At 56.2% G+C, this 12,404-nt stretch overlaps 1 protein-coding gene across 5 annotated transcripts; it reads right to left on the bottom strand.

The window, feature by feature from the left end:
- Positions 1–1,249: 1,249 nt before the first annotated feature.
- Positions 1,250–9,297, bottom strand: SFTPB (surfactant protein B). 5 transcript variants are annotated; one of them, XM_059188268.1, is made up of 11 exons: positions 9,139–9,297; positions 8,659–8,786; positions 8,314–8,385; positions 7,820–7,945; positions 7,131–7,259; positions 6,770–6,859; positions 5,226–5,334; positions 4,869–5,029; positions 4,187–4,267; positions 3,609–3,687; positions 1,250–2,665 (listed from the first exon to the last, which is right to left on the bottom strand). In XM_059188268.1, exons 1-10 carry the CDS (start codon positions 9,206–9,208, stop codon positions 3,625–3,627), a joined length of 1,029 nt encoding a protein of 342 aa, XP_059044251.1. In that variant the 5' UTR covers positions 9,209–9,297; the 3' UTR covers positions 1,250–2,665; positions 3,609–3,624. The 5 variants fall into 5 exon arrangements, with proteins under 5 accessions (XP_059044251.1, XP_059044250.1, XP_059044248.1 ...); XM_059188267.1 differs by having other exon boundaries at positions 1,250–2,217; positions 5,226–5,403; XM_059188265.1 differs by having other exon boundaries at positions 1,250–2,605; positions 5,226–5,403.
- Between the last annotated feature and the right edge of the window lie 3,107 nt (positions 9,298–12,404).

Consider the following 12,404-nt stretch of genomic DNA (forward strand, 5'->3'; position numbering starts at 1 on the left):
TTTTGGTGGCTGCATAGTATTCCATTGTATATATACACCACATCCTCTTTATCCATTCATCTGTTGATGAACATCTAGGCTCTTTCCATAGTTTTGCTGTTGTGGACATGCTGCTATCAACATTTGCAGCCCCTTCTTTTAATACTCAGCTCCTCTTGGGTTACTAACGACTGGACCCTACTTCCATTTTCTCAGGGAATGAGTGACAAAGTGCCCTGTCATGAGGGGAGGTACTGGGGATGGTACTGTCTTGGTCCTCTTGGTCCCCTTTCCTTGCATTGTGATGGGCTCTCATGTCTGACTTCTGTTCCTCTCAAGGTGCACTACATCTGTCAGTGCTTTGTCCCCAGTCGTGGGCTCTTGAGGGCCCCCCAGTTTGTCCCACGTGGATTCTGATGGCCTCTTGGGCACTGGGGGTGTGCTTGCTCTTCTGCACCATGGAGGGGGCACCCTCTGTGGCTGTCTTCAGGCCTATTTGCTAGGCCCCTCTTGAAGGCTATATTTTGCACCCTTCCTGATGCCATGTTGGAGGCAGCCTTCTCCGAGGGGCTTGTGTTCTCCTCACACCCTGGGAAGTGAAGAACAAGTCCTCTCTGCTCTTCGGCCCTCACACCTCCTGGGGCTTCTCCTTTCCCACCCTGCTCTGGGGGTGCAGGATGCTGAGCACGTCTCAGGGATCCCCTGAGTCTCAGCTGCAGCCACCTCCTGCAGTTCTCTCCTCCCACAAGCTGGTCCTCTCCTGACCTTCCTGTTGCGGGAAAGCCTGTCTGCCATCCTTAGGAGCTCATCCTCGCACTTGCCTCACGTCCAGGCTCTGTCTCGTCGTCCTCTTCCCAGCCGAGCTTTTAAAAAATTTTAAACATTCTTCTCTTGGAGATCTTGACCTTACGATTAAAATAATGGTAGGCAAGACAGTAGTCTGCTATAGATTTACAAACATCCACTTACAAGTTCAAATTCAGAGGCCAGGGATTTGTGTACATCCTTACCCCAAGTGTATAGAAAGCTTTTCTCTGCAACTTAAATGGTCGTGATGTGGGGGAAATGGATTGGAAATGTCTATAGCTCAGTGCCAAAGTAACATATCCTGCTCTCGTCCTCTCCTGGGATTGTAGGATTGGGGAGATTTCCACTCCTTTGTCACCTGCGGTTTCTGAATTTTCTGAAATAAACATGTATTTCTTTCATAATAGGACATATAATAACAAAAGTTCTTATAAATAAAGGGACACTTCCAGGCACTTAGGTCTTTAAAGTTTAAGGTTAATTTAATTTTATTGCTGCTGTTGTATATTTTGATTTTTTGGGTGCCCTAACAACCTCCTTTTATCACAGTGAGTAGATTCTTTGGGAGAAGGGAGTGTGAGAGGCAGGGGCCAGGCTGGAAGCGGTTATCAGAGGGAGAGGCACTGTGGGCGCCTACCTCTCCCTTAAGGATCAGAGTGATGTCGTTGCCCTGTCCAGCTGCCCTAGGCGGGAGGCTGTGGCTTCGGGGGCATTTTAAATGACTGTCTTTTTCCTTTTAGTGTGAAGCAATAGGTTTTATTAGTATTGTTACAGGCATTGGGTTACATAGAACTGATTTTTAGCATGTGCTCCAACTGAGCTTTGAGGAGATAAATCATAGCAGAAATGGAATCACGCTGGAATTTCCACCAAAACTTGGAAGCTTACCTTACACAAAGATAAAAAGAAAACCGCTTTTTATATCCTAAAATGATAGCTGTTAAGCAGGAGAACATCTCAAATATGAAAGCTTGTCCAGTCACCTCCCCACCCTGCTTGAGCCCTGCTTTGTCCATTCTTGACAAGTCAGAGATTTCCTGACTTTAAAAAAAAAAAACAAACTATGACTTTATATATCTATCTTTTATGGTACTTGATGTTCCCATTTTAAAAATTCTTCTGAATCTGAGTTTTGTGAAAGTATTAGCAAAATCACTGTAAAAGCCCGTATCTGATGCACATGGAGATGAAAGTGAGGTGGGCCCCGGCTTCTACCCCACTGTCCTCTTGGAGCCAGGGGAGGACTGTGTGGCTGACAAGTTCCTGGGCACCCAGCCCTGCGGTGCTGCGGAAGCTGGCTGGCTCCAGTGGGGTGTGAAGTCTGGCCGGAAGTTCGTAGACTGGGCCGGAAGCCCCGTCTTACAGATCTCTGGAAGATGCCCCCAGGCTGCTCCTCACACCCAGAGAGGAAGGGAGTGGCTCTGCTTTGGGCTGTGGTTAGAGACAGGAGAGGTAAGCCTGATGGCAGGACTGAGGTTACAAGCTGCGGGCTCATGGCCCATCAGCTTAAAGGAGATGGGGAAGGTGACCATGGGGGTGAAAGACTTTTTCTCAGTGTGGGCAGAGGACAGGGAGCTGGAGGAGGAGGCTTGTCACAGGGGAGAGCTCAAGAATCCTAGAAACCACTTTATTCAATCCCCCCTTTACCACTGAGGAGAATGTGAGCCAGAGACGGGGCAACGTATCTTGGCTGGGGAACCCATAGTCAGTTGATGGCAGAGTCAGGACCAGCGCCCAGGCCCCCTGGGCCAATCCATTGCTGTTCCTGTTCCAACAGGGTTGGAAGACCTGGTTCTTCTGGTGCTGGAAGCCTTAGGATCTGAGGAAAATAGACCAGCCTGGTCTCCTGGGCAGCTTCCTGGCCTCCGGGATCCCACAGCTGTCATCAGGGTGGAGGGGAAACATGAATTTGGTCCTTGCGGGATAGCTCTGAGTTGGGGCAGACACTTCTACCCCAGTGCCTCCCACAGGGGCTTGTGATTCTAGAGACATTGAGCAGCAGGCCAGGGCTGCCCCAGCCAGACGGAAGAGTTGGACCCTGGGGCCTGAGTGCAAAGAGGGCGTGGGGTTCATCATATTCCTCACAGTGTAGACCTTGCCCCTAAAACATGGCCTGGCCATACATAGGCAGCCACAACAACAACAAAAAAAAAATGAGTGAACAGATGAATACATGAGCATTATGTTAGGGGCTGGCTCCAAGCAGAATGGCGAAGTGGGCCAAGTTCTTTCTCAGGGACACTTCTAGCCCACGTTGCTGTGTCTGTCCTTCTCAGAGTCATTTCCCTGCCCTGAGGGCCGGGGTCACAGGGGCTGCATCTGACTCACCTCTCCATTCTAAGGTTCTACCTCTGACTTAGACAGTGACAGAAAGAGAGAAATGTGTCTTGGGAGGAGGTCGTCAAATGATGGTGGGGTTCCTGGCTTCTAACGGGACAACATCTTTGTGCAGCAAAGTGTGATTTCCCCTGAACTTCAGGAAAGATTGGCCTTGGTATGTCAAATACAGAAGATCGGTGAGGACAGAGGGTGAAGTGCAGCTCCCTCTGAGGCCTGGGACAGGACGAGGGAGGTGGGAGCTGGGCCTAGCACCAGGGATGGCGGGATTCTGAGGAGAGGGAGTGAGGGAGGCCATTCTTGAGATCGTGCTGTGATGGGCACTCAGGAGCCTTGAGTTGTGGCCTCTGAGGGGGAAGATGGGGCGACCAGCAGCAGAGACTAGCTCTTCCGGCTTGGGGAACACAGGGCCCCTGTCCGGATGGGTACAGGACCCATCTACCTCTTCCTCCCCTTCCTCCCCTCAGCTGGGAGCCCAGACTCACCTGGCATGGCTTTGCGTCAGAAGTGAGGAATGTGAATACACTCGAGAGGACTGAACGTGGTCCTACAAGCCCCCAGGGCCTGCCAAAGGGACAGCGTTAGGTCCAGAGGCCTTGGGCCCTGTTCCCATTTTCCAGCTGAGGGGAATGGGAAGCTCCTGCTGGAAGGGGCAGTTTTCACTTCGCCTGCCTCTGGTGGGTGCTCTTGGTGTGACCCTGTAGACCTCTCGAGCCACTCCTGAGCCATGGGCCTTCTAGGTTTGGAGTCTGAGGAGGTAGGATGCTTGGCCCAGAACACCCACTTAGCAGCCCCTGCCCCCACTGCTCACCGAACAACCCCCATCCCACAATGTGCGTCAAACCACGCTTTTTAAAGCTGCCCCATCCTTTCCTCTGTGTCTCCTTGTCCCTTCTCTTGTGGATTTTCCTGGACCCCAGTTAAAATAGTGTCCTGGGCCTGCAATCCTGGGGTTGCCTTGGACCTTGAGGACCCAAGCCTCTGCCGGTGATCAGGGGCCAGAGAGGGTGGGGGCCCTGGGAGCCTAGCAAGGCCCTGGCACCAGCTGGGAGGGAGCGAGCACCTGACAGGTGGTGTGGGCATCCCGGCCCCCGGACACTAGGGTCTGCAGCTCAGGTGTGTGATGCTCCACAAACCGCTCACACTGAGGAAGGAGAAAGAAACAGGTGTCGGGGGGAACCGGGCCCACTCAGGACTCTCCCCTTCTCTGCATCATTCCAGCACTCCCTCCTGACCCGCTGGAGGTCCCGCCATCGCCCCCACTGAGCAGTTCTGGCTGGGAACAGGCTGATGCCGGCTCAAACGGAGGGTTTCTGTTGGGAAAGCCAGAGACTCTGGAGAGGGAGGGAGGGTCTTAAAACTCTGAGGGACTCTGAGTCCTGGGACTCTAGGGCCTTCAAGCCTGGCTCGTCCCCAGGGAGCAGAGAGATGGGGCAAGGACAGACGGGGACCCTGGAGAGAAGGCCAGGCCCTCTGCTGCTCTCGTGGGCCTGCTATTATTCGTGTCCTTACTCTTTGTCCACAAGGGAGGCCTGCAGGTCCTCTGGGGCCCATGCCCTTTGTCCAGGGGTGACGCCTGACCTTGGCAGGTTTTGCCCTGTATTATTGTTCCAAGGTTTTGAGGCCATGTTCTGCCTGTTTGATCTCCTTCAGGGCAGGGTTAGACTGTGTGGGTCTCTGACTGGGAAGCCTTTCCAGTGGGAGCAGGCCCATTGTCCCAAGTCCCCCATGTGCCCATCCCTTACCTTTTGCCTGTCCAGCCAGGGGCTGAGGCAGGCCTGGCGTATTGCCTGCGGCACAGCCTGCTCACTGCTGTTCCCAGCCTGCGTGGTCACGAACATGCAGACGTGGCACTCAGGCTCTTCAGGGGACCATTCTTCAGGCAGGGACTCCAGAGCTGGGAGGACTGGAGAGAAAACCATCAGGACTGCCCTGCAGAGGAGCTCATTTCCAGTCCTGACCAGTGCAGTGTCAGGGGTAGGAGTGGTGGGGGTGGGGTGAGAGGTAGAGGGTGAGGAAGGGGAAGGGGGAGGGTGGTGCAAGGCCAGGGCTGGGAAAGAGGAGCCTGGGCACTGGGGAGGGGCCCGGGGCGGCAGGCTCACCGGTGCCGTCCTCACTGGAGCAGCGGAGGACCAGACCGCAGACCAGCTGGGGCAGCACGCGGCCCAGCAACGCATCGAGCAGCAGGACAGTGTAGCGCTCAGCCAGGCACTGGCAGATGCCACCCACCACCAGGGGTACAACGTGGCACACCTTCCCCACAGCCACAGCCAGCACGCCCTGGGGCGGGGGCAGACACAGGGCACGGTGGGACCTGCCCCAGCAAGGTCTACACTGCACCCGGCAGCTGCGGGCACTTTGTGGTTTGACCCTGCACCCTTCTGGGAGGGGGAATGCTTATGCCATTTACAGATAAGGACGCTCAGCCTCTGAGCGTGCAAGGGGCCCAGCCAGAGTCACCAAGTGAGTGCAGGAGCCAGGCCACCATCCCAGCTCGGCATCCACAGGCTCTGGGAACGCAGGAAGGAGCATGGCCAGCCCGGAGGGGCAGGCATCAACCGGGCCACGTGGTGATCAGACCTGCGTCTTCTCCCTACAGACGCTGGGTTTGCCACATTTCCCTGCAGCGGGATCAGCTTTCATCTGTGGCTCCCGGAGCCCCTGGGGGAAGCGAGTATTTTACCCAGCCCACCGGAATTCCAAACTCCACCTCCTGGCTGAAGGGCAAGGAGAGAGGCCGAGGTGATGGACACTCTGGCTCATTCCCTCCATCCTTTCTTCTTTCAACCAACATGGGTCAAGAACCTGGATGCCCCAGGCTGGCCTTGGCTCTAGCTCTGCTTGTGACCACGCTGTCCCCTGTTGGTGGGAAGGTGGGGGCGGCGCAGGACACTGAACTGTATCCTTCAGTTTTGCTACCTTCCAAACAGGTTCATTTCACCAAATGCTTGTGCATTTCAACTGCTAGTGTCAGAACTCACGCTAGCCTAACCTCCCTGCTTTGATGACAGAGGAACAGTTCTTGCTCTGCCCAAGGCTAGCCTGTTGGCTCGTGCACTGGACCCCCGCCCCTACCTTCTCCAGTACGTTACCGGCCCTGTCGTCTCTCCCCAGGTCACTGCTTCTCCCATCTGCTGGCCTGTCTCATCGGCACACAAGCATGCCAAGGTGGCTTCCATCACTAAAAAACCTCACTTGTTGGGGTGCCTGGGGGTGCTCAGTCAGTTGAGTGTCCAACTCTTGATTTTGGCTCAGATCTTGATTTCAGGGTGGTGAGACGGAGCCCCGCGTTGGACTCCCTGCTGATCCTGGAGCCTGCTTAAGATTCTCTCCTTGCCCTCCCCCAAGCCCCACCATGTGCTCTCTCTAAGAAAAGAAAAAAACACTGGGATTCTTTGCCATCCGATGATGAGCTGCTGGTGGGCAAGACCCAGGTCTTGTTCACTTTTGTTCTTTGACACCTGGCACGAGGCCTGGCATATAGTGGGGGGACTTTACAAGTGTTGAATGAACTCTAGTTCTCGCCCCCAGGGGGCCCGAGCTCTGGGTTCCTTTGTGTGGTCCCTGACAAGGGTATGAGGAAGGGAAGGGGACGGTAGAGCTATGGAAGGCCCTGCCAAGCTCCTCGTATTCCTGGACGTCTCACCTTGGGAATCACAACCTGGATCCGCTTGATCAGAGTCCTGCACAGCCAGCAGTAGGGGATGGGGATGGGCAACCGCCGCTCGGATAGATCCTGGGGGAGAGAATCACCCCCAGGTAAGGCCAGGCTTGGCACTGGGAGGAGGCTTCCTCCAGGCTCTGCCTCCCCTGCCTCCTCTTCCCTTTTCCCCCTCCTGCCTTAGGCCCTGCTTAGAGCCTCTTGTCCCCGTTCTGGCTCTGCCCTCACCAGGGCAAGTGCTTATGGGCCTTGGCTGTGGCCTCGCTGTCTGGAAGCCCACCTATCTGTGTAAGGGGCCAGCAGTGCAGGGGACCTCTGTCACCAGGGTATGAGGCCCAGCCCTCACCTGGAGGGCTCCGGGCAGCCCTGGGAGGATCAGCTTCTCTGGCAGCAGGTCTGACAGCTCTGGCTCCTGCCCGGGCTCTGAATGCCCAAGTTTGCACAGGCCCAGGTGACTGCAGATGACCTTTGGGTTCTAAGGCACAGTGCAGGGGGAGGGAGTGGTCACTAAGACCCTTGGCTTTGGGCCTGGAATGGGGGGCAGCAGGCTGGATGGGGGCTGTGGCCTAGCGTGCTGTAGTGAGGGTTGGGGGAGCCAAAAGGCAGAGGTGGGGTTGAGTGGGGTCTCCCGGCAGGGGTCTGGGGATGGGGGTGAATGAGCACATGCATGTATGTTTGTGAGAATGGATGAGTGCAAGCATGAGGGTGAGTGTGTTTGTGTGTGCAAGTATGTGATCGTGTGGGTTCTGCGTGAGGCTGCACATGTGGTATGAGTGTGTGAACAAGTGTGAGTGTGAAGGGTGTGAGGGTGTGGTAGGTGTTTGGTAAGCCTATTGCATGGGCCCTTCCTGCATAGGTGAGCCAGTAGGGCTGACCTGGGCCATCTGGCTGTGGGCCTCTATGTCTCCTGGACTGGTCACGGTGGGAGGGGGCGTGGGGGGTGTGGGCTGGGGTGTTATGTGGGTAACTCTGGGCGTGGCTGGACATGGGGGCCATCGGGGAGGCAGGATGGAGGTGAGGTTGCTGCGTCCTCACAATCTGGCTCTGGAAGTAGTCGATGACCACTAGGAAGTAGGTATCCAGCAGGTGACGGCACTGGGGCACAAGCAGCTTCAAGGGGAGAACGTCACACTCTTGCTCCAGGAACTTGCGCACCGTGTCCTGGGAGGCAGTGAGGAGACAGGTTGTAGAGGGGACAGTCAGGCTGACCCCTCCGAGGTCTGTGCCCGCCCGAGTCCCTGGATGCCGGCTGGCCACCCTCTCCTGGGGCACCAGAGTTGAGAGAGTGCCGAGGGGTTAAGTAGCTGGTTACAAGGACGATCCTCCCCCTTGGGAAAGACCATCTCTGGTTGTGCTGCTGAGATCACTCCCAGGACCCTCTCCTGGCCGGGAGGTTCCTGGAGTCCCCAGGCAAACCCATGCCTCACTCTTGGCTTGGAGATGGTCTCTTTAGGGGGCTGACCTCTATGTCCTGTTCTGTCCCCCATCTCTTGGCCCCCAAGCTTCATCCAGGATCTGGACCTCATTACCTGAAAAATGGCCTCCTTCGTCATCTTGGTGAGGATCCGGACGATGTCCTCACATTCCTGACACAGGTCATCCTGGGGAGGGGGCCCCAAGGTGGAGCATTTGATGCGGGGGGTATGCTCCCAGCTTAGATGCATGAGGCTGAAAGAGCGCTCCAAAGCACAGGCACTACCCACCCCCGTCCCGTCCGGTCCCATCCGGTCCCATCCGGTCCCATGGAATCCCGTCTTATCATCCATCCCGTCCTACCCCTGGGGGCCCTTGAGTCCCCTCAGGTGCACGCAGAGGCTACCCAACACCCCCTATGCCAGGCCTCCAGTCCCCGCACCTCTGAGGGAGATACTCACAGCTCTTGCGAAGCCCCAGACCTCCTGTAGGCAGTGCCCCAGGGCTCTGCACTGCAGCGCGTGCTCCAGGCTCTGACACCAGAACTCGGGGCCCCGGGCACAAGCCAGGGACGAGGCAGTCCAGTCAGCTGTGATTCGGGGCCAGAGCAGCCGTGGAATTTAGGCCATGCCTAGCACTCTGACTTCACCCAACCTCCAAATCTAATTTTACCAGGAGCACTGGGGCCTTAGAAATGCTGGAGTCCGAAGGAGCAGGGCGCCACCTGATCTAGTGCCCCCGCTCCGCCGTCCCCACCCCAGCCGCTGTGTATCCTCAGACAAGCCCGGGAACCTCTCTGAGCCTGAGCTGCCTCATCTTAAAATAAGGATATTGAACGAACTGGGGATAATGACTGGCTCAGAGCCTGGAGATGGCCGGGAAGTCTCCTCCGCACCTGACCCCAGGTGAGAGGGAGCTGAGGAGAGGCTGGGGAGACTCACCGGCACCAGCACCGGGGCCACACAGCGTGGGGAGCAGCAGCAGCCACAGCAGCAAGTGTGACTGGGCCATGTCACCTCCACAGCCTGGATCCCTTGCTTGGGCGGGGGCCCTTATACCTGGCCGGGGTGGGGGGGCGGAGGGGGGCAGGGCTCTGGGGGAGCAGCAGGGACCTCAGTGTTTGCCTTTGTCCTGGAGAGCCCTCCAGGTGCTTTGATCCCTGCCTCTTCTGTGCAGTGACACTCTACCACCATCCCCCTTCTACTGTTCCTGCCTCATGCTGGTTTCCAGTTCCCACTCTTCCTGCACTAAGTCCCATGGGCCTGGACTCCTGGGTCCCTGCAATTGGGGACTTTTTTTTTTTTTTTTTAAGATTTTATTTATTTACTTGACAGACAGAGATCACAAGTAGGCAGAGAGGCAGGCAGAGAGAGAGAGGGAGGGAAGCAGGCTCCCTGCTAAGCAAAATCGGGGCTCGATCCCAGGACCCTGAGACCATGACCTGAGCCGAAGGCAGAGGCTTAACCCACTGAGCCACCCAGGCACCCCAATTGGGGACTTTTGAGTGCCCACGTCTGGTGCATCTCTCTGGGCTATGGTGGGGGAAACAGAGGGCTGGGATAGCCAGAATGAGCCCCGTTACTTCCCAGCCCCTCGGGCTTCCTCCACTCTTGAGCAATGCCCTTAAGAGCTTCCTGGCTGGCTCTCTCTCTCTTTTTAAGACTTTTTATTTATCTTAGAGAGAGAAAGAGAGAGAGAATGCAGGGGGGAGGGGTTGAGGGAAAGGGGGTGTAAAACCCAAACAGACTCTGTGCTGAGCATGGAACCCAATGCAGGGCTCGATCTCACAACCCTGAGAGCATGACCTGAGCAGAAACCAAGAGTCGGACAGTTAATTGTGCCACCCAGGTGCCCCTCTGCCTGACTCTTGACCCCAGGCAAGCCCTGCAGGGACAAACCTGGGACCTTCCTGGGCCACCTACCTCCCAACCTCTCCTTACCCTTTCCCCAGAAACACGTCTGGGTCTGTGGATACAGGATTGTCATTCCTCTTCTGAGGAATGACAAGTGACCCCAAGAGCCTTAGACAAGGACGCAGGGACAGGATTTCCAGGCTGGCTCCTGAGCAGCCCAGTTGTCCTCTGGGGGCCACTCCTGGGTAGGGGCAGGCCACCGCTGGAGGTCCAAGAGAAAGAAAGTGTCCTTGGCAGGGGCTCCAGGGTCAGGTCCCACTGGTAGGACACACCCGGGGACAAGCTCACCACCTGCCCAGGGGAGGACACTTCTGTGAATGCAAGGAGTAGAGCCTTAGCTTCTTGCCACCAGCTGGTGAGGAGTGCATCTGATTGATGGACTGGGGTGCCCTCTGCAGCAGAGGCTCCCAGCCTCTGTGCTCCAGGAGGCACCCCAATACTCATAGCTTTGGGGGGGCAGGAGTTAGTGCCACTGCACCCAGGATAGTCAGGTGACATGCTGGAGGTGACATGCAGTTTGTTGGCTCAAGCCCTTGTCAGTAAGAGAATGTGGGACCACAGATCAGGAGCAGGTGACTTGGGCACGAGCCAGGAAGGTGGGACCGGAATGTTCTAGTGGGTCACTAGGTGGGGAACAGATGAGTCAAGCTGGACGCAGCCGGTTTGGGTGCAGTCAGGACTGATTGAGCAGCAGAGCAGGATTTGGGGACGGCTGTCCCCAAGGTGCGCTGGTCAGCGTAGTCTCACAGCGGGAACACAAAGCCCTTGAGACCAGTGGCTTCCCAGGACATGCTTGTTTCTCACTTCCATCCCAGGGCAGAGTCTCTGAGGGCGGTGGGAGGGATGGTTCTGGTTCATAAGGTCATTCAGGGGCCCAGACTCCTCTGTCTGCTTGATCACCATCCCCCAGGGCTGGGAGTCCTCCCCTGGATTGTTGGCCTCTGGCAGGCAGGCCACAGGAAAGAAGCCCGGAAGACATGAGAGAGGCTCGAGGCCGGGCTGCGCGGGGCAGGCTGTCCATCATCTGTGCCCTCAGCTCATTGTCCCAAACTCGGGCACAGGTGGCTGCTAAACCACGTGGCAGGCTGGCGGATGCAACGTGCCTGAGCACTGGGGCACCGGGGAATGGAGTCAGACACAAGCAGTGTCTCACATCCAGCCCAGTGAGCGCAGAACAAAGGGTTTTGTGAGGTTTCCTGGATAGCGGGTCTATGGCTTCTCCCCACTGCTGAGAATTGTCGTCCAAGAGCATAAAATAAAAGAAACACAGAAAGCCAGCCATGGTAGTGAGCCCGGGCCCTGGAGGGGAAGGAGGTGCCCCACCTCAAGGTCCCTGGAATGGGTCTCTGGTTTCCCTTGTCCCAACACCACTATCAGCACAATCTCTCATCAAGTTTGGTTTTTTTATGGGCATGGACATAAGGAGACAGATCTGTCTGTCTGTCTTCCTGCACAGATCTGTCCCCTGTCTTCCTGGCCCATCTATTTCTTACTGTCGATGTTTTTCTGGGAAAAAAAAAAAAAAAAAAAAAAAAACCAACCAACCTAGCGCTGTTAGCCATCCCAAAGTCTGGGAGCTCATGAACTTGAGTTTGTTGATAAGGATGCCCCCCCGCCCCGTGTGTGGACAGTGGTCATTTCTGCGGCAAGTCTCTGGTGACCACGCTGTTTCCACTCATGCTTCCTGTCTGTGAAGAACTGTGTCTGCAGCTGGCCTTGGTCCCCTCTGCGCCAGTCTGTCCTTGCCCGCCCCCAGCAAGAAAGTGGCCTCGTGGGGCACCTGGGCAGCTCAGTCAGTTAAGTGTCTGAGTTCAGCTCAGATCATGGTCGTGGGGTCCTGGCATGGAGCCCTTACTCAGGTTCCCCGCTGAGCAGGGAGTCTGCTTCTTCCTCTTCCTCTCTCCACCCCTCCCCACAGTTGCTCTCTCTCTCTCAAATAAATGAAATCTTAAAAAGAGAGAGAGAGAAAAGACGTAAAGAAAGGAAGAAAGAAAGGGAGAAAGAGAGAGAAAGAGAAAGAAAGGGAGAGAGAGAGGAGGGAGAGAGGGAGGAAAGGAAGAAACCAGGAAAGAATAAAGTAAGTGGCCTTGCCACACTCCTGGAATTGGAAGACCCGTGGACCACCTCCCTCCACTCCTGCCAGAGCCAGCTGTCCCAGGGCTAGCCAGCTGCCCCCCAAATGTTCAATCCACAGGCTTGCTGGAGCCAGCTGCACCAGTTCTGCCTTGGGAGATCAGAGCTGAGCGGTGGGACAGCAGAGAAGCGAAGGCATGAAGCCCAGTCGAACTGGTGGT

The sequence above is a fragment of the Mustela lutreola genome, chromosome 9 (assembly GCF_030435805.1).
Source record: "Mustela lutreola isolate mMusLut2 chromosome 9, mMusLut2.pri, whole genome shotgun sequence".
Lineage (NCBI taxonomy): Eukaryota > Metazoa > Chordata > Mammalia > Carnivora > Mustelidae > Mustela > Mustela lutreola.